Below are 24494 nucleotides of genomic sequence, written 5' to 3'. Positions count from 1 at the left end.
GTGAAAATTACCGTTTTCGCTACGCTACTGATGTTTAGGCCGAACTTTCGGCCTTTGGGGTTTGTGCCGGGGTGCATCGGTAAGGGAGGCGTTCCACGATTATTCTTGGTGCAAAATGCAAGTTTTGGCAACTTTAGTCCGGGGTCATTTGCACTGCGAGAGAGGCCTTGGGAGGGGGGGGGGGGGGAAAAATTCCAAAAAACATTCCAAAAACATTACCAAGACCCTTAACTAACTAATCGCTGCAAAAAATGAAAAAGTAAAAACTTTAACTTACCTTTTTTGCAGGTTTTCATATTTGCCGCTGCTGGCAGGGCTGCACCGACAGGTTTGACGCTGTTCTGGGTGCGGCGTATGGGTCGGGAGAGTGCCGAAACCCAGACGCAAACGCAATCTGCGTCATTACATGTCCGGCGCAGCTTTCCCTGGTGGTTCGTCCTATCGCTGCCGCAAACAACGAGCCGAGGATCGCGCCCAGGCTATGTGACCGAGTTGTTGCTGCAGAGGGTCAAAACGTGGCGAAAACCCAGTCATAAACCCCCTCGAAAATCGAGCCCCTAAACTTCCTGCAAACAATCATATGTTATTGTTTCTTTTGAACACTGTTCCTTCACCAGCACACAACAACATCCCAGCTGTCGTACTGAAGGCTTGTGCACCAGAACTAGCCGCGCCTCTAGCCAAGTTGTTCCAGTACAGCTACAACACTGGAATCTCCTGACAAAGTGGAAAATTGCCCAGGTATGTCCTGTCCACAAAAAGTAGGACAAATTCAATGAAGCCAATTGCCGACCCATCAGTCTACTCTCAATCATCGGCAAAGTGATGGAAGATGTTGTCGACAGTGCAATCAAACAACACTTATCAATAGCCTGCTCAACGATGCTCAGTTTGGGTTCCGTCTGGACAACTCAGCTCCAGACCTCATTACAGCCTTGGTCAAAACATGGGCAGAAGAGCTGAATTTTAGAGGTGAGGTGAGAGTAACTGCCTTGACATCAAGGCAGCATTTGACTGAGTGTGGCTTCAAGGAGCCCTAGTAAAATTGAAGTCAATGGAATCAGAGGGAAAACTCTCTACTGGCTGGAATCATAACTAGTGCAAAGGAAGATGGTTGTGGTTGTTGGAGGTCAAATATCTCAGCCCCGGGACATTACTGCAGGTGTTCCTCAGGGCAGTTTCCTAGGCCCAACCACCTTCAGCTGTTTCATCAATGACGTTCCCTCCAACATAAGGTCAGAAGTGGGAATATTCACTGATGATTGCACAGATTTCAATTCCATTCACAACACCTCAGATAATAAAGCAGTCCATGCCCGCATGCAGCAAGACCTGGATAACATTCAGGCTTGGGGTGTTAAGTGGCAAGTAAACTTCGTGCCACACAAGTGCCAGGCATGACCATCCTCGACAAGTGAAAGTATAACCACCTCCCCTTGACATTCAATGGCATTACCATCATCGAATCCCCCACCAACAACATCCTGGGGCTCACTATTAACAAGAAACTTAACTGAACCAGCCACATAAATACTGTGACAACAAGAACAGGTCAGAGGCTGGGTATTCTACGATGAGTGACTCACCTCCTGACTCCCCAAAGCCACTATCTACAAGGTAAAAGTCAGGAGGGTGATCGAATATTCTCCACTTGCCTAGATAAGTGCAGCTCCAACAACTCTCAAGAAGCTCGACACCATCCAGGACAAAGCAGCCCGTATGCTTGGCACCCCATCCATCACCTTAAACATTCATTCCTTCCACCACTGGCGCACCGTGGCTGCAGTGTGTATCATCTACAAGATGCACTGCAGCAACTCGCCAAAGCTTCCTCGGCAGCACCTCGCAAACCCGCGACCTCTACCATCTAGAAGAACAATGGCAGCAGACATTTGGAAACACCACCACCTCCAAGTTCCCCTCCAAATCACACATCATCCTGATTTGGAAATATATCACCATTCCTTCATTATCACTGGCTCAAAATCCACAAACTCCCTCCCTAACAGCACTGTGGGAGTACTTTCACCACAAGGACTGCAGCAGTTCAAGGAGGCGACTCATCACCACCTTCTCAGGGGCAATTAGGTATGGTCAGCAAATGCTGGCCTTGCCAGTGACACCCATATCCCATGAATGAATGAAAGAAAATTATGAATTTCAATCACTGCCACTGGGGTCAATAGGCTTTGTAGGGGGTGGTCTCAGGGTCAGGTTCACTTCTGACCTTCAGAGCAGTTCAAATCGCTCCCACTCCCTGGGTTCTAGACTTTGGATTTATTTGTGGATGTGACAAAGTGCAAGGGACAACTGGTTTTGGTGCAAGAAACTTCAATTTTATTAAGGAAAAGAAAGTACCATGTCAAAACTTATGATCACTGGAATAAGGAACACTTCATCACATGTTCAAAAGGGGTTACAGAAAATAATACACCTCCCACCTCTCAATGCCTAACACTGACTAGGTTGGACTCTAGGGCAAACAGGGATAATGCTCACCAATCCTCTTATTGTCAGTTAGCGGTGGTTTGCGGATTTTTGGGTTCGCTGGACTCTGTAGGTTCTGCTTGCGTACCCCGAACATTGTGGAAGACTTCTTACTGAGTAGTCTTTAGTTGGGTGGTGTTTGCTGATGCGGTAGGGCATGTATTGGATTTATGGGGTGAGTACCCACTTCCTTCCTTCAGCAGTAGGTTTAAAAGTTCTTTGAGGTAATGTTTTACCTGTTGGTCGCTAGGAACAGATTGTAGAGTGGAAAACTTTCGAATCTTCGGTTTCGTCTTGAGGAGTTTTGTTCGTATAATTTGTCGATCGTGGTGGTTTCGATGTTACCACGTTGGCTGTGGTCAGTTGCTGTCGTGATGATGATGTCCGAGGTTAATGGGAACTGCTTTTCTCTGCCTTGATGATGTCCTTTCTTCTTCTTTGGTAGCAGAGCAGTGTAGCCCAGGAGTGTCATTGGGGCTGAAGACGCCGATGCTCTGCAGGCCCCAGAAGGCTGTCCTCAGAAAGCTGTGTAATTCTGTTCTCAAAACAGGGCGCCAATTATACTTTGAGAGCCTTTCTAACCTGCGCGCCAAATCAGACCCGATTCTTTGTCTTAATTTTGGCGGGCTTGGTAATTCTTTGTCATATTTTGGCGGGCTCGTTTAGCGATAACTCGCTTCGGATGTGCCGATCGGTTGAATTCGTTTTCGATTGGGACATTGAGTTTTGGTATTTTCGTTGTCTGCCTAGGCCTGGGTTTTCCACGCGGGCTGGATGGGCTATTACATTATGCATGCGCTGGATGGGTTTCATGCTTAGAGCTATGGCTGGCTATCTCTGGGTCGATTGTTGCTATGTTAATGTCTCCTGGGGAGAAGGGTTTTTGAGTTTACACAATTCTCCAGACAATTTGTTTAGCTTCAGACAGCTTCAATTCCCAAAGACTGGCTTCTTTAGAGGCTAGTTGTCCCCTGGTTTTTGCAGCCCTTTTCCTCACGGACACAACATGCATTTTTAAATCCCAAGCTTGGTGAAAACTCATAGTTTCTTCCATATGCATTTTAGGATCCCAAATTTTCTGGTTGATAGTCCCAAATCGAATTTCCTTTTCAATGAGTCCAAACACTGGGGAGGTTTTTCTATGAATTTTGCAACCTTACAATCCCCCCTGTGATACTCTACATGCTAGAGTGTCATGCTAGGTGAGCAAAACTCTTTATTCCCGAGAGCCAACCTTCCCCTGTATTTACCTAGCTAAAACTTAAAAGTGCATACCCCCTTTGAAGTGTAACGCAGTTTACAGGCAAATACAGTCATTCCAATTATATTACAGCATAGAGGGTCCGACGTCCCTCCATTACTCCAGTTTTGCAGAAAATAAAAGGACATAGTCAAACACACATTTTAAGTAAAATTCTTACAACACTCGACCTCTGCATTTTTACAGCAGGTGAAATCGATATAATAACAAATCAGACATTATAATATGGTGTTACCCCTCCCTGTGCGATCCCCAAATTTGGCCAGGGAGCGTACAGCACCCTTTGGTGCCGGACTCGACGGCCTCTGCCTTTCAAGTGAGACACCATAAATAAGAGAATAATTGTGAGTTGGCAGACAACTAAAACATGGGAAGCCATTCTGACCCTGGCTGGGACTTCTATGTTTCTAAAATGTCCCACCAAGGTGGAATTGTGATCTCCAGAATTTTCCTCCCTAACTAGATTGTTTTCTGTTCAAGAGTACAGAAATGTTTTTGTGAGATTACTACAGCTTCTAGTAGAGCGGAAAGATGTTCGGGTAGAGGGGGGATTTCATAGCCAAAATGTACAACATAATCTTGCAGGTTGGTGATGTTTTTACTCACAGTGAGGTGGACAGTGGAGGGTTCGGGAATGGGGACAATCCGTTCCTGGGCCACTTGAACTTCTGCCTCGGGTTTAAAGCAAAAACTGCTGTCACTCAGAAGTGTTGTCCATGCTGGTAGTGGGGCGCACTGGTGGTGACACAATATGTCCCACCCCCTATGTATACTACCTGTGGAGGAACATGGTCTTGTGCCATTATCTCCATGGTACAGTTGATAGGCTGTGCGCCAGCAGCTTTAAACCCGCACTATGGTTTAGAGTAGTGTTTGAGTGCTAGGGACACAGTATTATGTGTGCACCCTGGCTCTGGCACCCGAAGAGGTCAGTACCCGTCATAACGTGCTCCCACTTTATGACATACGGTGGGACCGCTGTGAAACGAACGTGTGCACCTCCTTGAATGACTCCAATGTTCTCCACCCTGTATACCGGTGCGGGTCGGGCTGTCCAACCCATGACCAGCATCCTTAGTACTATCTCCATGATGGTGCGATTAGAATGCCCGCAATCCACTGGGACAGGGTAGGCTTCAGAAGCTAGACGGAGCTGACACGGGCTTAGTGAATTACTATACGGGTGGAGGGCTGCGAGATGCTTGTTGCTGATCCAGGAGGTGACTAAACCTTGTTTTAAATCCTCCAGGTTTTTGTGGCCCTCTCCCAACAACCATGCCCCATACAGCACATGCACCTCATTCTGTGCAGCCTGGTCTGAAGCATTCCTATCCTCCCGTATGAGTGCATTCACCGTTTGTGCGTGCCTTTCCAGCTCAGCAATAATCTCCTTTAAATGGACCGTCATAGCCTGGTCCTCATGTAGCTCTGAGCCCACCACTGTGTTTTCCTCTTTTAGGATCTTTCTTAGTTGGTTCTTTAGACCATTTATTTGCATTTGCAGTTCTATATTGTCCAGGCTATTTATCACAGAGGATTCTGTATTATATGCAGTAAAAATGTCGCTCAAGGTTCCCCTTCTTGGTCTCCCTGTGCCCATGGTTGTATAAATCTGCTTTGTCTATGTTGCCAAAGTCTAACTCATAAAATTTCTTGAGCATTTCTCTGAGTAGGGCCTGGTACAGCTGTTTTGTTTCCTTCGGGCACCAGTCAGATACGTGCAACTCGGTAAGGTTTAAAAGCTCCTGGTTCGGTACCAATACTAATCCGTTCCCTGGTCCCTTGGTGGTGGTAGGACACCTCTCTATTATTGTTCGCATTGGCGGGGTTGTGGGCAGGGGTTTCTTAATGCGTGCTATAAGTTCAGTGGCGTTAATTGGGAGTGAGGAGTGTGGGACCGCACACGCATGTAGACTGGAATCCCACCCCATCCCTTCCCTGTCATCTTGCCATTGCCTGGCGAAGGCGTTTGATATGCCGGTGGGATAGATCTTATCTGATCGCCACATGCAGACGTAAATTCCCTTGTTCAGACTCCCATCACTTGTTCCAACACACCTTCACTCCTCCCCATGTTCCCGTGATGGTCCGGTACGCATCGTTACCAAGTCGTTCCCAATCAGATTCCTGGTCCTCCACGGACCTTGCTTAGCTTCCTGAGCCACCACCATCTACCCAGGGGAATCTTTCCTTTACAAGTCAAGCACACACGTTTTCCTTCCGTAACACTGACCCGCGCAGCAACAACCCGTATCCTGGGGCATGGGATGGAAGCTTCCCGTAAGTAAACCCCTTCTGGCTGGAGTAGCGAGTGGAGTTAGATCCCATCCACCCTGGCCACCTTCCCTCGTGGGAATAAACGGCGAGCTCTTCCACACCTGGTGTGCAACCCCCTGCAGTTACGATCAGTGCTCTCTCCCCCGAGCACCCATAAATGGATTCTTCCACGTCACCTCGGTCACCGATGCTCATCCCTATCAGGGCGAGCAGGAGCAGGACCCTTTTCATATCGATCTCCTTCCTGTAGGGACACATAAAACAGATAGCCCAGCCCTGAGAAAAGCTCTCCACCTTGACAAAAGGTGATCAAGTTACAATTTAAGCTAATTTCTTTTTTGGAAGCTTAATAAAGTCTTTAACCCACTGGGCTGTCTACATCCCAGTTTCTGCCTCGGAACTGGTGTCTGTTTTTAACTTCTGTCTCTTGGTCATTTATGTAGTGCCTCCTTTACTGACTACAAAGGTGGGGTCTTTTCCTTTCCCCCAAAACATTACCAGATACATGTCGCCAGTGCTTCCTTTAATAGCTGGAAAGGTGGATTCTTACTCTTACTCCTGGATGTTACCAGGTCTGTCCCCCTAGTGCCTCCTTTAATAGCTGCATAGGTAGATTCTTCTTATTCCCGAATGGATTCTTACATACCTTCCCAAATACTACCAGGTCTTGGTCACTAGTTGGACACCAGCTGCCGGCCGAAACTCTTTCATAACAGATCCTATTTCATATTCGTTTCACTACTTCTCTATGCGTGGTCTTCTTGAGGTCGTGTTGACCCGAAATCATTCTTCATGAGGTCATGGTGATCTGAAATCATTACATTCTTAATCCTAAACTAAGCTAAACTCTTAAACATTCTTAAAACTCACATCAAACTATTTATATACATCTGCCACCCATCTCTGGGTGGCCAAGTTAATCCCTGTTCTTCTCTTTTTCTCTTGGGCCTCTGGGCTTCCTGCGTGGCCGGCGGTAAGGCAGCCTGTACCGCAGGACCCAGAATGTTCTGACCGGTGGTGGGTCTGAGTCCCACATTATCGGGGGAACGGCCCCTCCGGTGCTACAGCACACTGCCCCTTTAGGGGTGCTGTAAAGTTCATTTCGTTAACTCAGGGTTCTGCCTGGTTCATTTCATTCAATGAGGGTTCTGCATGGCCAGGGGCTACAGGCTGGGGACTCTCAGTTGGTGGCTGGTCCACCACTACCTATCCCGGGAGTGCCTTGCCACCCAAGGCTACTGGCTGGGGGTCCCTGCTCACAGACTGATCCCTATTCTTAGGTGCTCTTTTGCAGCTGGTCAACCTCCCAGGGCTGAACCACTGAAATTGAGGTGCTGGTGACCACCGTGTCTTAGGTCGTGGTGTGCGGAGAGTCCTTCTTAAGACTCTGACTACTGGGGGGTGCGTCCGAGTCCCAAATGATTGGGGGGAATAGCTCCTCCAGTAACACAATTCACCGCCCCTCTAGGTACAGTCTGTGGGTCTGCCACGTCCCCTGTGGGATCTCCACAGTCGGGGGCTGCTGGCTGAGAATCCCCGTCCTTAGAACGATTCACTGTTCCCGGCTGTTCCTTGCACTTAGCAGCTATCCTGGGATTTATCAGTTTGCACTGGTTTATGTGGAACCACTTTGTATGGCGGGGCATCTTTACAGCGTAGACCATGGGGCTTGCCTTGTCGACAATGTGGTACGGCCCCATGTACAGTGCCTCAAAAGCCTCTACTCGAGCGTAGTTCCGTACCATAACCTGGTCCCCTGTTTCCCATTCTTGGTGTTTGCGGGGCTCTAGCAGCAATCGGTTGCTCTGATGCTGTTTTCCCATGTTGTTAGCAGCCTGCCAGTGAATCTGTTTAAGGTGTTCAAACAGATTCCTGACAAAGCTGTCCTGGTTCGCTTCCCTGAGCTGACCTTCCGTGAGCACTAGGGCTAGCACATGGGTGGGAGTTCACATGGCTCTGCCGGTCATGAGCTCGTACGGGGAGTACCCCGTGCTCTTTGACTGGCTGGCCCGGATCCCCATGAGGACCAGTGGCAAAACCTCCACCCACTTCTTGGGCGAGCCCCGACTCTTTTCATAACCTTTCTTTAATAGTGCGGTTTAAACGCTCCACAGGCCCGGATGACTGCAGGTTGTGGGCGACATGCCATTTCCCTTTGATGCCGAGTACCTTAAGGGTCTCCTACATCACCTGCCTGGTGAAGTGACTCCCTTGGTCGGACTCCACGTATTGTGGTAGTCCCCATCGGGAGAACACTTCTCTGACCAGGATCCCAGCTGTTCCCAATGCAGTAGCTGTTTGGCATGGGAAGGCTTCCACCCATTTGGTGAACACATCCACCAACACTAGGCAGTACTTGTAGCCTCCCTGGGTAGTGGGTAGGGGCCTGATGTAATCGACCTGGATCGACTGCTAGGGTCCTTCTACCCTCCTGATATGTCCCATAGACACCTTCCTTTTCTGGGGGTCAGGATTGTTGGCAGCGCACACCACCTGTTGCCAGGTGGTTTCAGGTCCGGGATGTCCTACTCCTGGACCCAGCTGGAGGAATTCTCTCCGGTGTTGTTGCGGTACTACCCATTGCTCCCCCCTGAACAGCATGCCTTCTTTAATGGCAATTGCTGCGGTGCCGTACGCCTTTAGCTCGCGTGTTCAGGACGGTTTTGAGGACAGGGTCTTGGGTCTGAACCGTTTTCAGGTCCGGGGGAAATGCTACCCCTGCCCTGCCTGTCGTCCCAATCCCGCTCCTAACCGCTGCAATGGGGCCTGGGTTGTACGGATCCCAGAGCTTGCCCATGCAAGCACCTTGCTTGGCCAACGTGTCAGCTTGCTGGTTTCCCTCGCTACGGGGTTCAGTGGTGGAATGTGCCTTTACTTTGTGTATATAGACCTTCCCTTCCTCCCCCATGGCGACCATGATCTTTTCCAGTAAAGGCTTAATTGCCAGGGGTCTCCCGTCTGCAGATGTGTATCCACGATGGGACCAGCTAGCCAGGTATTCTGTACACGAATTGCATGTAAACATACTGTCCGAGCAAATCGTGTACAGGGTAGGGAATTCCTCGGGATGTGTGACCAAATACACCACCGCCGACAGTTCAGCATGCTGGGCACTCATAGTACTGGGGAGTTTAATCGGCAGGACAATGCCTGTCTCTGGGTCATAAGCTCCGCAGCCTGTGAGCCGTTCACCCGCAGATACAGTGCTTGAACCATCTACATAGATTTCTCGGCCTGTGGGGTGTAACCTGGCCCGAAAGCCTATGTTAATTTCCCATATCCCTTCTACGGAGCACCAGTGGGCTGTCCCTGGATAGATCATGTTGGCTACGAGCCTCTGGGTCCATCTGGGAGAGGAGTAGGGTCCAGCGAGTGATGCGGGCACTGCTCACTGTCCCGTCCTTGATTCTCCCGTCCAGGAGCATTTGAGTGGCGTATGGTGGGTAAGGAGTGTGATGGGGGACCCCCTGTGAAGATCAGTGATCTTTTCACAACCAGTGAGTGGCTAGGAGGTGCCTCTCACAGTTGGAGTATCTCTTCTCCACATCCGTGAGTATCCTGGAGGAGTAGAACACTGGTCTCATCCGGCCGTGCCACTCCTGGAGCAGTACGGCACTCAAACTGTCCCCGCTGGCTGCTACTTCCACGAAAAACTCTTTTCCCCCCCATCAATAGCCCAAAAGCTGGTGCAGTCTGCAGGTCTTTCTTGAGTTGGATAAATGCTGCCTCGCAACCTTCGTTCCAATCCCACTACACTCCCTGTGTAGGAGTCGGAGCAGGGGGGCTGCTATGGCTGCATAATCCTCGATGAAATCTCTGCAGTACCCGGTCAGCCCTAGAAAAGATCTTACTCCTGTTACTGTGTTGGGGGCTGATAACTTCTGCACTGCTTCCCTTCTAGCTTTGTCAATGGCTCTTTCCCCAGTGCACACAGTCAGTCCCAGGAATTTTACTTCCTTCTGGCCAATCTGTGCCTTCTTGGGGGTTTACTTTAAACCCTTCTTCCTTCAGCAGCTCCAGCAGCTCAGCCAGCAGTGGGCCATGCTCCTCCCTCTCATCGATGAATAGGAGCAGGTCGTCCATATACTGTACCAACTGTTGGGGTCTGCTGAAGCTCTTTAAACAATTTGCCATACATGGATGGAAAATGTTGGGGCTGTTGTGGAAGCCTTGAGGGAGACTGGAAGTGTATTGCTGGCCTTTAAAAAAAGGTAAAAGCAAACTTGTACTGGTCTTCTCTTCATAAAGGGATGGACCAAAACCCGTTGGAAATATCCAGCACCATGAAGGTGGTCGCGGAGGCTGGGATACTTCCAATGAGGTCGGCGACGGCAGCAACCGTGGGTGCACAGGCGGGGATGCTACGGTTGAGTACGCGATAGTCCACCGTGGCTCTCCAGGAGTTGTCCGGTTTCTTAACCGGCCATAATGGAGAATTAACATGGATGGCTATTGGTCTCAATACCCCCTGCTTAACTAAAGAACCCAAGGCTGTCTCCATGTCCACCTCTGCCTCCCTGGGGAAATTGTACTGTTTCTGCGGTCGGGTCATGGGGTCCCCATCTACGCTAACCTCGACCCCGTTTATCCTTCTACAGTTGTGTTTGTAAGTGGCGAAAGGTTTTGTCTCACATATTCTTGGTATTCCATCGGAGTGTTACTGACCAGCGACTTGAGGTCATAACCCTTCTTTGGCTTCATGGTACACACCGTCCCTTTGCCCCGTTTTTCTGAGAAACCCACCACCTCACTCTCCCATCCTGTACATACTGCCCCCCAAAGACAGTGGTTCCTTAAATCCACTAGGATCCCGTGGCCCAGAATTCCCTTCCCTTCCTGCTCCCACTTCATTAGGGCACAAATCCACTTGGTGTGGAGTGCTCCCAAATGAAGAGAGAGTGGAACGGAGAATAAGCCCGCCTACTCGGTGCCTGTGAAACCCACTAAGCTGTATGGGACTCCGCTAGACAGGAGGTGAGGCGGCGGGGTTAGCTGCATAGACGAGGGTGCTTGATGCACCAGTATCCAGCAGATAAATCCCCTTCACTTTTTCCACTTCCATCTGAACGGTCGGTCTCCCCCACGCATGGTACTCGAGGGAACATAGGTGAACAGGCTGTGCCTGTCCTAGTCACTACCTTGGATGGGATGGGGCAGATGAGATTTTGGTACCAGTGGCGGCGGCTACTCTCCCAGGGCCATCTAGCATGGTTCGGAACATAGTCGTGAATGTGTCAAACGTGTGGGGAGAGACTTGTTTCCTTGTCTCGGTCTTTTGGGCAGGGGCTGGAGAATTTTTCCCTGCACTACTCTTCCCAGGATTCCTACAATCCTTTCTCCAGTGCCCACTCTTCCCACACCCGAAGCAGGCCCACTTCGTATTAGGAGGGGTTGCCCACCTCCTGGTGCCATTCCCTCTTATCCTGACTAGGTCTGATTTTGTGGACCCTTACTTTGGAGTGCTCTTCTGTTCCTCTGCCATTCCAGTAGGCTAGGGTCAGTTGCCTGGCCACTCCCTCCTTGGTGGCATGGGGATCTCTCGGGTCAAACCAGGCCTCAGCCTTTGCTTTGATTTGTGGTGAACTTTTTGCCACCAGGCTTCGGAGCCAGTGGGCTCTCTCGTCCTGGGTTAGGCGATCCGGGTTGAGGTGCCCACCACAGGCGCCCTGATACACAGGCGAAAGCCTCTGAGGTTTCCCCTGTGAGCTGCACTGTCTTCTCCACTTTGGAGAAGGGACTCCAGTCATTACAGCCCATGGCTTCCAAAATGTCTTCAGATGGTGGCACATGTTCTCTGTCCCCTTTTGCTCTCGGCTGAGAGGGACTGATACAGCTTGCCATCCAGTGAGAGGAGCAGCATTTTTGCTATCTCGGCATCATCGCACCCGTTAATATCCCCTGCCTGCTCCACTTCCATAAAGTGGATCGTGGGGTCTCCCTTCGGAGCGAGCTTACCCAGGTGGCTTATCATAGCCCTAAGCTGTTGGGTAGTGTGGGGGAACCACGAACTGACTTTCTAGGGGCTTCTGACCCCCACCATCGACGGGCAGGCCAAACTTTTGTTGTCAGACTGGGCACATCGGCCCTAGCTCTGGCTCTTGCTCTGACTCGCCCATCTCTCCTGCTGCCAGACCAAGCTGAAACTCGGCACTACAGGTGGTGGTCCGCTATCCCTGTCCGTCCCGCAACTCGTTTGCCCCTCCTGCTGCCAAACCAGTACAGACACCGGCGCCACAAGTGGTGGTTGAACAGTTTCCTCCTTTTCTTCCAGGTTTACCTGGGCCGCACCCAGGCTTATTAGGCATACCATGCCTTTGGCGTTGGACAGAGCAAGGGTTAAACTTTTGATTTGTTGCTGGCAGGGACCATGGTCTCCTAACTCAAACCCATTAGTGCTGACTACTTTGTAAGCTGCCTGTACATCTCTTAATTTCTTCTCCTGCTCTTTTACTTGAAGGGCAAGGTGAGTATTTTCTTCCTGCAGTACCTTTGTTATTCTTAGCTTCTGTGACCGGACACTGAAAATAGTCCTGGCTGCTCTGGAACCTCTCCATTAGCTGCGCCTTTCCATGCTTTAGCTTACGGAGTTTTCCCCATAACCTTTCTCCCACCATAGCCCTGTCATGTGATGTTTCTGCACATTACCACAGTTCTGCCTGCAGTGACTCGATGTTCTTATCTAGGAGCTGGGCATCACTGTAAGCAGGCCAACCAAATTCCTTTGCTACTGATTCCTTATGGTCTTTGCTTGCAGTCCACTGGGCTGCAGCACGTAGCAGACCAAGCACCCATTCCTTAGTGACATTTGCTTTCTTATACACATGAGGAAATCCTCTTCCATCTTAGTTCTTTCCTCCAAAAACAGTACTCTCTGCATCACATCCTTTGTCCAAAGTCCTGCCGCGGTCACCATTCTGTAGGGGGTAGTTTCCGGGTCAGGTTCGAATCGCTCCCACTCCCTGGGTTCTAGACTTTGGATTTATTTGGGGATATGACAAAATGCAAGAGACAACTGGTTTTGGTGCAAGAAACTTTGATTTTATTAAGGAAAGAAAGGTACAACGTCAAAACTTATCACTGGAATAAGGAACACTTCAACAGATGTTCAAAAGGGGTTACAGAAAATAATACACCTCCCACTGACTAGATTGGACTCTAGGGCAAACAGGGATAATGCTCACCAATCCTCTTGTCAGTTAGCGGTGGTTCACGGTTTCAGGGTTCGCTGGACTCTGTAGGTTCGGCTTGCCATACCCCGAACATTGTGAAAGACTTCTTGCTGCGTAGTCTTTAGTTGGGTAGTGTCCGCTGTTGCAGTAGGGCACGTATTGAATTTATAGGGCGAGTACCCACTTCCTTCCTTCAGTAGTAGGTTTAAATGTTTTTAGGTAATATTTTACCTGTTGGTCGCTAGGAACAGATTGTAGAGTGGAAAACTTTCAAATCTTTGGTTTCTTCTTGAGGAGTTTAGTTTGTATAATTTGTCGATCGCGGTGGTTCGATGTTATCATGTTGGTTGTGGTCAGTTACTGTCGTGATGATGATGTTCGAGGTCAATTGGAACTGCTTTTCTCTGCCTTGATGTTCTTCCTTCTTCAGTAGCAGAGCAGTGTGGCTCAGGAGTGTTGTTGGGGCTGAAGACACCGATGCTCTGCAGGCCCCAGAAGGTTGTCCTCAGAAAGCTGTGCGACTCCTCAAAACAGGGCGGCAATTATACTTTGAGAGCCTTTCTAATCTGCGCGCCAAATCAAACTCGATTTGTTTTAATTTTGGCAGGCTTGGTAATTCTTTGTCATATTTTGGCAGGCTCGTTTAATGATAACTCGCTTCGGATGTGCCGATCGGTTAAATTCATTTGATTGGGACATTGAGTTTCGGTATTTACATTGTCTGCCTAGGCCTGGGTTTTCCCATGCGGGCTGGATGGGCTATTAACATTATACATGCGCTGGATAGGTTTCATACTTAGAGCTATGGCTGGCTATCTCTGGGTTGATTGTTGCTATGTTATTGTCTCCTGGGGAAGAAGGGTTTTTGAGTATACACAATTCTCCAATTTGTTTAGCCTCAATACCAGAGACAACTTCAGTACCCAACATTTGGCTTCTTTAGAGGCTAGTTGTCCCCTGGTTTTTGCAGCCCTTTTCCTCACGGACCCAACATGCCTTTTAAAATCCCAAACTTGGTTAAAACTCGTAGTTTCTTCTATATGCATTTTAGGATCCCAAACTTTCTGGTTGATAGTCCCAAATCGAATTTCCTTTTCAATTAGTCCAAACACTGGAGGAGGGGGGGGGGGGGGGGGGGGGGCAGCGTTTCCACAAATTTTGCAATCTTACAGCTTTGGGAATCAAGGTGCTAAAATAGCAACCAAATAGAAATGTAAAATTGGCTGGGGAAGCTTTCAACAGAAATAGACAGTGGTAGGTGAAAAAAGTTCTTTAAGCATTAAAAAAAACTGAAGATATAAGAAACATAGAATGGCTCTACACAACACAATAAAAGACCAAATACAATCATGCAAACATCATAGAAAAGAGGAATCCAGCTTTAAATCTCAAAACTTTCACATTTGACATTTTTGTCCTGGATATGAAACTGGGATGCACTGTGCAAATGGTTAGGCTATATTTAAGCCTGTTCTATACATACAAATAACACATGACTACTATAAGCCAAAAGGATTGAAATAAACATTGAAAAAGATATATGATGATGAAAGAGGCAGAGAATCTGTGCAGATAGTTTCAGCTATCAATCATGACTTACCATCAGGTAGAAAGAGAAATGGAACCACCTTGAGACAAGCGACAGAAGGGATGATTTCAAAAGTTAATGTTGCTGGCAGTGCATTTTGGAAATTCAGGAACATGCGATCCACAATTTTCCAACTCCAACATGCACTGCTGTAGGAAAGGACTCCCACTGGCAGTGCAGACTCATTAAATGACTTAGTGACTGATAGGGAGAAACTGAAAGGCAAAAAGGAACCTGAGCAAGTGAACGAGCAGAGTGACTGAGAAGATTTATTTGGGTCACTGTGACTTTAGATAATCATTACCTTATGGCATACCACAAGCATTTAAAATAAATACATTGACCCCTCTATCAAAGTAATGGAAAGAAGGATTTCAGATAACCATATTTAATGGTCCATACACTCATAGCGCCATGAAATAATTTCATGCACAACAAAGTTACCTTTGTTAATTAAAAACAACATGATTTGTTAGAGTAGGCCCCAATTCAATCCCTAATTTTGTCTCACCTGTTGGCCTGCTGAGTTACAGCCACATGCTAGTTACGTATAACAACTATTTTTATAGCACCTTTAACAGTGAAATGTCCCAAGGCGCTTCACAGGAGTATTATGCGATAAAAATTTGACACCGAGCGCACAAGTAGAAATTAGTACAGATGACCAAAAGCTTGGTCAAAGAGTATGTTTTAAGGAGCATCTTGAAGGAGGAAAGAAAGGTAGAGAGGCGGAGAGGTTTAGGCAGGGAGTTCCAGAGCTTAGGGCTGAAGCAACAGAAGGCACGGCCACCAATTGCTGAGCGATTATAATCAGGGATTCTCAGGAGGGCAGAATTACAGGAGCAGAAACATCTCTGGGGATTGTGGGGCTGGAGGAGATTACAGTGATATGGAGGGGCGAGGTCATGGAGGGATTTGAAAATAAGGATGAAAATTTTGAAATCGAGGCGTTGCTTAACCAGAAACCAATCTAGGCCAATGAGCACAGGGGTGAAGGGTGAGTGGGACTTGGTACGAGTTAGGACATAAGCAGCCGAGTTTTGGATCATCTCTAGTTTCCGTAGGATAGAATGTGGGAGGCCAGCCAGGAGTGCATTGAAGTAGTCAAGTCTAGCGGTAACAAGTGCATGAATGGAGGCTTCAGCAGCGGATGAGCTTAGGCAAGGGCGGAGATGGGTGATGTCACGGAGGTGGAAGTAGGCGGTCTTTGTTATGCTGTGGATATGTGGTTGAAAGCTCATTTCAGGGTCAAATATGACACCAACGTTGCGTACAGTCTGGTTCAGCCTCGACAGAAGTTGGGAGGAGAGACGGAGTCAGTGGCTAGGGAACGCAGTTTGTGGCGGGAACCAAAAACAAACAATGGCTTCACTCTTCCCAATATTCAATTGGAGAAAATTTCTGCTCATCCAGAACTGGATGTTGGACAAGCAATCTGACAATTTAGAGACCATGGAGGGGTCGAGAGAAGTGGTGGTGAGGTAGAGCTGGGTATTATCATGTGGAAAATGACAGTGTTTCTGGATGATGTCGGCAAGGGGCAAAATGTAGATGAGAAATAGGAGGGGGCCAAGGATAGATCCTTGGGGGACACCAGAGATAACGATGCTGGCGCAGGAAGAGAAGCCATTGCAGGTGATTTGCTGGCTACGATTAGCTAGATAAGCATGGAATCACGCAAGTGCAATCCCACCCAGCTGGACAACAGTGGAGAGGCATTGGAGAAGGATAAAGTGGTCAACCGTTTCAAAGGCTGCAGACAGGTCAAGAATAATAGTTTACCATGCTCAACTATGCTACAATGAGTCTTTTAGAACATCCCCACCGTAAATAGCATGTCAGAAATTGTACCTGGAACTTTACTGGGATATATAGATCACGTGATGTATTTACACACTAAGCCATTAGGGACTCTAAATCAAGTTTGAAATATACGATTCTATTGTTTTTTTGTGCCTGATAACTACCCAGATCTCACCATTTTATCTGGTTCAACTATTGGGGATGCAAATTTTCAACCCCTACGGGTGTGTAAAAAGTGCGCACGTGTCCGAAGGGGCCCCACAAGTTCGAGTTTAGCATACACTGCGCAGGCGCTGAAACCTGGAACTTGCGATGTCAAGAATCCTCTTGACAGATCATATGAACCCGAAAGAAAAGGGCCTCCGTGGGTGGAGTGTTGGGCTGTTTCCCCAACTTCTGCTCAGCCAATGCCCTTGAAATTCTTACGCCTGGTAAAAGCAGGCTTTACCAGCACAATTAAATAAAATTTTAACGACCTGTCCATAAGGCAAGTTTATTTTTGAGCCCCGTTAAAACAAAAACAAAAAATGCAAAAATGTTCAATATTTAATTAAATGGCATTTTAAATATGTAATTTAAAAAAATCTATTTCATGTGTTGTGTATTTTTTTGTATAAAAGTGATTCCCATTCATACCTATGGGAGTTCTGTACAAACGGAAACCACAAATATGAATGGGGATTCCCTTTTATTGGTTAGGCCAGCCCACGTGATCCTAGGGGTGCTGGCGAACCGCATGCACCCCTAGGATATGTGGGCCTCTACCTGCGGGTACCCGGCGAGGCAGAGGACGTGAATCTCCAAACCTCCCGGACCACCAGGTAAATTTGTAGATTTTTTGCGTGTCGGAGGAGTCTGCCCGCAGGAAGCCTCCGACTGCAACGTCTACCCCAATGACTTTGACAAGTGGGTCTTTTCCATTGCTGGGACGGAGAAGAATAGAAGAATACTCTAAAACCATTAGACTAAGAGCGATTCAGTATTAGTCCAGTAAAAGATATTACTGTTTAGAAGATAAGAATACATTGGTGTGTTGCCAATGTTTGACAAACAGACTTGGAGCTGTGTTGACTTACAAGAAAATTGGCTCCTGCAATGAAAGACATGAAATCCAATGGGAAAGTTTACAAAGCATGAAGCTGACTTTACACATTAAGAAAGATAGTTGTGGCTGAGAGTGTGTAACAGGCTCTCCCAGTATAAACCTTTGTCTGAACTGCATAGCGGTTACAGGATTGTAACATTCTTCCAATCATCTGCTACTGTAATTTTAATAGATCTGTAAGGGAATTAGTTTAAGAAAATTGTATTTTAAGCAGATCTCAGTTGCATCAGTTTTTAAATCATAAGTTTCAGCCATTTTTTTGTCGTCATTTACTTCTGTTCAGCTGGGAATGAGGAACAGCTTTCCCTATATTGTAATCCTTCCAGAATTGGTATTACATTTATTATGACATCAAGAGTGGGCTGTTGGCTTCATGCCTTTATGATCTAATGAGAAGAGCTGGTTTCAGAGGTTGTGCAATTAATTAGCTTGTTTGGGAGTTGATGCAAGATAGCCAAAATTGGTAAGGATTTTGAGTTCAACATTGGAAAAGTTATGGCTTTGTATAAAGCTTGTGGGTAGTTTAGATATAGCAGGGAAAACTTGCTCATGAAGTTGAGCGATGAAGATGGCTGATCATTTTTACTATGTGTGTATGTGTCAAAGCTCAGTGGTAGCTCTCTAACCGGAGTCAGAAGGTTGTGGGTTCAAGTCCCACTCGAGACTTGAGTATATATTCTAGGCTGACATTCCCTGTGTTGTATGCAGGGAGTGCTGTACTGTCGGAGGTGTCGTCTGATAGACTATTTCGAAGAAGGGTGGGGGCGTTCTTGGTGTCCTGGCCAACATTTATCCCCCAACCAACACCTAAAAACAGATTATCTGGTCATTATCACATTGGTGTTTATGGGATCCTGCTATTTGTAAATTGGCTGCCGTGTTTCCTACATTACAACAGTGACTACACTTTGAAATTACTTCATTGGCTGTAATGTCTGGCGGTCATAAAAGGTGCCATATAAATACTTCTTTCCATGCTCCCTGAAAGCTGGCTCCATGCTGAGAGCACAGGAGTACACAAGCACTCCGATGGTGCTCGCTTGTCGGGGGCCGCACAGGCTGCAACGCGGCTCCTTCCGCTCCCCGGCCTGCTCCGACAGTGCTCACAGGCCGGGGGCCGCACAGGCCGGGGAGCGGAAGGAGCAGAGTGGCGGCATACCACTCCAGGGAGCAATGAGAGCTGGTGCAGGAGAGCAACGGCAGTGAAGTGAAGTCAAGGTCCAGGTCGGTGATTGGAGAGTGGGCAGAGTCGGGGTGAAGGAGCGGCAAGAGTTCGTAGAGGGATGTGATCGGGGTCCAGAAGAGGCGAGGGCCAGCCCACCCTGCGATGTGTGCGCACTAGGTCCATGCAGCAGAGAAGGTCTCCAGTCGTCTTGGTTAATCCTTGCTATTGGACCAAGACCTAGCTTTGTCAAGCCCGTGTGGTGGCTGGTGTGCAACGGTCACCACACATTAAAAAATAATCCAAGCACAGGCATCTTCCACCCGTCAAGATTTAGTTCGGACCTGGAATTTTAGGTCCATCATTGAAACACCTGTGAACTTTTTGACGTGGAAGCAAGTCATCCTCGATTCGAGGGACTGCGTATGATGATGACACTCCTTAAATTCCTTTCCCTACCTCCCCTGAAATAAAATCAAATACTGCTATTAGTATCTCTATAAATAAGCCTCAATCCCCTTTGACAGCAGATATTGATCCATTTCCATGTCAAAGATGTCAATTGACTTGAATCCACTATCTTCTCTGCGAGTTTGTTCGACATACCTGCTTCAGTGTGAAAAAGAGTTTTTCTCGAATCTATAATCTTGTTTGAGGATTATGAATTCTGTATTTAAATGCATTTCAATACATCCAAGATGATAGCTTCTGTCTTGCCGTGAAATACAAAATTTGCGCAAATGGCATTTTGTACTCGGATCAGCTTGAAGTCAGCACATTCTTGAAACAGTCGTTACATGGGATAACAGTTTAGATTACTTAGAAAGGTTCACAATAATGGAAGGGCTAAGGTCTATGCTCGGCCGGTGGCGAGTGGAAAGGGTAACTTTTAAATTGTATTTCTTTGACAGAGTTGCGTAGTTTATCCACTATTTTTTTTTTTAAATGCGATGGGGGATCGTCAGATGCTCAGATTATTAATGTAAATTCAATGCTGACCAGCAGAGGGAGATCCTTTTACACCCCATACAGGTAGAAGCTTGTTGGCTGGCGGCGCTGTGCCTGTGTCCAGATTGCAACATCGCGTCACAGTGACTGCAGCGGTGGGGCAGCACTTGGACACTGACAGCGTACTCTCGCCGTATGCTGCATCTGATCGGTGCTCTGTGCATTGACTCCAAAAGAGCCTGGACATCGGGATGGCTGAAATTGAAGAGCCAGCAGGATTCATAAACTCTTCCGAAGGCTCGTTGATCAACGGTCAGAGTTACGAGTACGAATATGAATATTACGATTTGGAGGTTTCATTTGACGGGCTCAAAGCAAACAAGTGTAAGTGTTTCAGTCTTCATCTCGTTACCCGGCATGGATTTTATGAGAAGTATTGGCTGCTTTTGATCCGTTGACCATGTCAAGGTCGGTAACTGATGGTCGTGGTTGGTCACTTTCATACCAACAAGATGCAAAGACTATTGTCGGAGTCGGCTTTTCTTTACATAATCATTTGATTTGCAACCTGGTTGAAGGCAATTCTTGGAGAATGACCTGCCCAACTGTCTATAATCTGGGATAGATTGGGAGAATGGGATCTTATGATCCAATCTATCCCAGATAGTAAGAATGGACTAGAAATTGACAGGTAAACTCCAGGGTTTTCTATGGCAACTGACAAAGTGAAATTCAAAGTACATTTCGAATCGCTGTTCAGTATTCTTCTCTACTAATTTAAACTTTTATCACATCAGCAGGGAGTTTACACAGTCTTAATTAGTCCATTTTTGAATTCTTATATTGTAAATCGGAATAAATAATACATTAGTGCCAGATTAGATGAATTATGCAGTGTCAGCTTGGTGGCACTCATTTCTGAATCAATGGTTGTGCGTTCAAGTCACACTCCAAGACTTGTGCAAAGAATCTAGGCTGGCAATCCAATTCAGTGTCAATAAGAGATTAAACCGAGGCTCATTCTGCCTGCTCTGGGGATCTTATGATGCGATCTGAAGCAGAGTAGAGACTTCGCCTGGTATTCTGGCCCACTTTCCTCCCTTAACCAATACCACTTAAAAACCTGATTAACTGTCATTCATCTCACTGGTGTTTTAGGGTTCTTAGATTTACAAGATATCTGCTGCATTTACTTACATAACATTGCACTTCAAAGTAATAATTGTATATAAAGTACTTCTGAGATGTTAGAGAAACAACAAGGCACTATATAATCGCCAGTATTTCTTTCAATGATATTGTCTTATGTTTCTATGTTGTTTCCTGACAAACGCCTAGCCCCTACTCTAACCCCCTCCGCCTTTTAGGCCCTCCTTGAAACCTATTACTGTGCCAAAGCTTTTGATCATCCCTCCTACTGTGACTCACGATCCACATTTGTCTGATTTATGCCTTTGTGAAATGCTTTGGGATGTTAAAGATGTTAAATAGGGATGGGTAATAAATGCTGGCCTTGCCAGCGATGCTCACATTCCAGGAACGAATAAAAAAAAGGTTGTTATTATTGACAATTTAAAAAATCTAAATGCAGACCTATATAAAACTAAACAGTTTCAATTGTGTACACCACACAGTGATTAGTCAAGATTTATCAGTGAATGAGATCAGATCTGCTGCTCATTTACCAAAGTGAACATTTGTAGCAGCTATTGGTCAAGCATCAAACAGGTCATCTCGTCCAGCCCCCTCTCTCTCTCTCTCTCTCTCTCTCTTCCCCACGACAGATGTCTCTGCTTTTCTAATTCTGCCCTCTTAAGCATCCCTGATTACAATCGCTCAACCATTGGTGGCCGAGCCCTCTGTTGCCTAGGCCCCAAGCTGTAGAATTCCCTGCCTAAACTGCTCCACCTCTCTTTCCTCCTTCAAGACACTCCTTAAAACCTACCTCCACCTACCCCAATTTCTCCTTCTGTGGCTCGGTGTCAATTTTCTCTCAATACTTCTGTGAAGTGCCATGGGATGTTTCGCTATGTTAAAGGCACTATACAAATACAAGTTGTTATTGTTGTGGGTGAGAGTTAATACTGGAGAGCATTCCAGAGCACCAATCACATATATAGTAATAGTCGCTAGTTTCACAGCAGCACAGATGGAGGCCTGAAACTAGGTCACTTGTCATGAAGTCTGCATTTTGTGGGGAGACCCAAATCAAAACCAAAAATGTTTACATACCTCTTACTGCACATATCTGTTGACATTTCTTTATGTCTTCACTCTTCAGCCTCTCATTGTTCCGTCCAATTCCTCTAGATCTGTTCTGCTATTTTCTTGTCAGCTGCCACAGTGGTATAGAATTACTCATCAGGACCAAGTGGTATATCCTCTGTCAGTGTTGCTTGAATACATTATAAAATATTGTACAGTGTGCTGCCTCTGAACAAATAACTTTGTAAACAATTTTAAACATATTTACAGAAATATCTTTTTTTTTTAAAAAAAGCTATTATTTATTGGTAATACTGCCAACAAGTCGTTGTTGCAAAAAATTGATTATCCGCAGGGGTTTTCCGGATTGTTCACTATAACCATAGAAATATAGAAAATAGATGTAGGATGTAGGCCATTCAAGCCTGCACCACCAATCAATAAGATCTTGGCTGATCATTCACCTCAGTACCCCTTTCCTGCTTTCTCTCCATACCCCTTGATCCCTTTAGCCGCAAGGGCCACATCTAACTCCCTCTTGAATATATCCAATGAACTGGCATCAACAACTCTCTGCGGTAGGGAATACCATAGGTTAACAACTGACTGAAGAAGTTTCTCCTCAACTCAGTCCTAAATGGCTTACCCCTTATCCTTAGACTGTGTCCCCTGGTTCTGGACTTCCCCAACATTGGGAACATTCTTTCTGCATCTAACCTGTCCAGTCCCATCAGAATTTTATATGTTTCTAGGAGATCCCCTCATTCTTCCAAACTCTAGTGAATACAGACCCAGTTGATCCTGTTTCTCATCATATGTCAGTCTGGTGAACCTTTGCTGCACTCCCTCAATAGCAAGAACATCCTTCCTCAGATTAGAAGACCAAAACTGAACACAATATTCCAGGTCACGCCTCACTAAGGCCCTGTACAACTGAAGTAAGACCTCCCTGCTCCTATACTCAAATCTCCTAGCTATGAAGGCCAACATACCATTTGCCGCCTTCACCGCCTGCCGTACCTGCATGCCAACTTTCAATGACTGATGTACCATGCCACCCAGGTCTCGTTGCACCTCCCCTTTTCCTAATCTGCCACCATTCAGATAATATTCTGCCTTCGTGTTTTTGCCACCAAAGTGGATAACCTCACATTTATCCACATTATACTGCATCTGCCACGCATTTGCCCACTCACCCAACCAGTCAGTCACCCTGCAGCCTTTTAGCGTCCTCATCACAGCTCACATTGCCACCCAGTTTAGTGTCATCTGCAAACTTGAGATATTACACTAAATTTCCTCATCCAAATCATTAATGTATATTGTAAATAGCTGGGGTTCCAGCACTGAGCCCTGCGGCACCCCACTAGTCACTGCCTGCCATTCTGAAAAGGACCAGTTTATCCTGACTCTGCTTTCTGTCTGCCAACCAGTTCTCTATCCACATCAGTACATTACCCCCTATACCATGTGCTTTAATTTTGCACACCAATCTCTTGTGTGCGACCTTGTCAAAAGCCTTTTGAAAGTCCAAATACACCACATCCATCGGTTCTCCTTGTCCACTCTACCAGTTACATCCTCAAAATTCTAGACGATTTGTCAAACAGGATTTTCCTTTCATAAATCCATGCTGACTTGGGCCGATCCAGTCACTGCTTTCCAAATGTGCTGCTATTTCATCTTTAATAATTGATTCCAACATTTTCCCTACTACTGATGTCACGCTAACCGGTCTATAATTATCCGCCTTCTCTCTCCCTCCCTCCCTTCTTAAAAAGTGGTGTTACATTAGCTACCCTCCAGTCCATAGGAACCGATCCAGTCGATAAACTGTTGGAAAATGATCACCAATGCATCCACTATTTCTAGGGCTACTTCCTTAAGTACTCTGGGATGCAGACTATCAGGCCCCGGGGGTTTATCAGCCTTCAATGCCAACAATTTCCCTAACAGTTTCCTGCCGAATAAGGATTTCCTTCAGATCCTCCTTCTGACTAGACTCTCGGTCCCTTAGTATTTCCAGAAGGTTATTTGTGTCTTCCTTTGTGAAGACAGAACCAAAGTATTTGTTTAACTGGTCCGTCATTTCTTTGTTGTCAATTATAAATTCACCTGAATCTGACTGCAAGGGACCCATGTTTGTCTTCACTAATCTTTTCCTCTTCATATATCTATAGAAGCTTTTATGTTCCCAGCAAGCCTTCCTCTCACTCTAATTTTCCCCTTCCTAATTAAACTCTTTGTCCTCCTCTGCTGTATTATAAAATTCTCCCAGTCCTCAGGTTTGCTGCTATTTCTGGCCAATTTATATGCTTCTTCCTTGGATTTAACACTATCCTTAATTTCCCTTGTTAGCCACGGTTGAGCCACCTTCCCAGTTTTATTTTTTACTCCAGACAGGGATGTACAATTGTTGAAGTTCATCCATGTGATCTTTAAATATGTTTGCCATTGCCTATCCACCATCAACCCATTAAGTATCATTC

General features: G+C 46.6%; 1 protein-coding gene across 4 annotated transcripts in view; it reads left to right on the top strand.

Annotated features, from left to right (window-relative positions):
* mrap (melanocortin 2 receptor accessory protein) overlaps positions 1-24494 on the top strand; it is a 161997-nt gene that overhangs the window by 90201 nt on the left and 47302 nt on the right. For 3 of the 4 annotated variants that reach the window (XR_011595832.1, XM_070893741.1, XM_070893740.1), the window contains exon 1: positions 19968-20184. The exons of the other annotated variant lie outside the window; for it this stretch is intronic. Coding sequence is in view for 2 of the 3 variants with exons in the window: in XM_070893741.1 (XP_070749842.1) it covers positions 20052-20184 (133 nt within the window). In the remaining variant the exon portion in view is untranslated. Of the gene's footprint in view, positions 1-19967; positions 20185-24494 lie in introns of those variants that run through there. 4 annotated transcript variants of the gene reach the window in all.

This window comes from Pristiophorus japonicus, chromosome 11, assembly GCF_044704955.1.
Source record: "Pristiophorus japonicus isolate sPriJap1 chromosome 11, sPriJap1.hap1, whole genome shotgun sequence".
Taxonomy (NCBI): domain Eukaryota; kingdom Metazoa; phylum Chordata; class Chondrichthyes; family Pristiophoridae; genus Pristiophorus; species Pristiophorus japonicus.
Note: the sequence above shows the minus strand (reverse complement) of the source record. Positions and strands in the feature narration are given on the sequence as shown.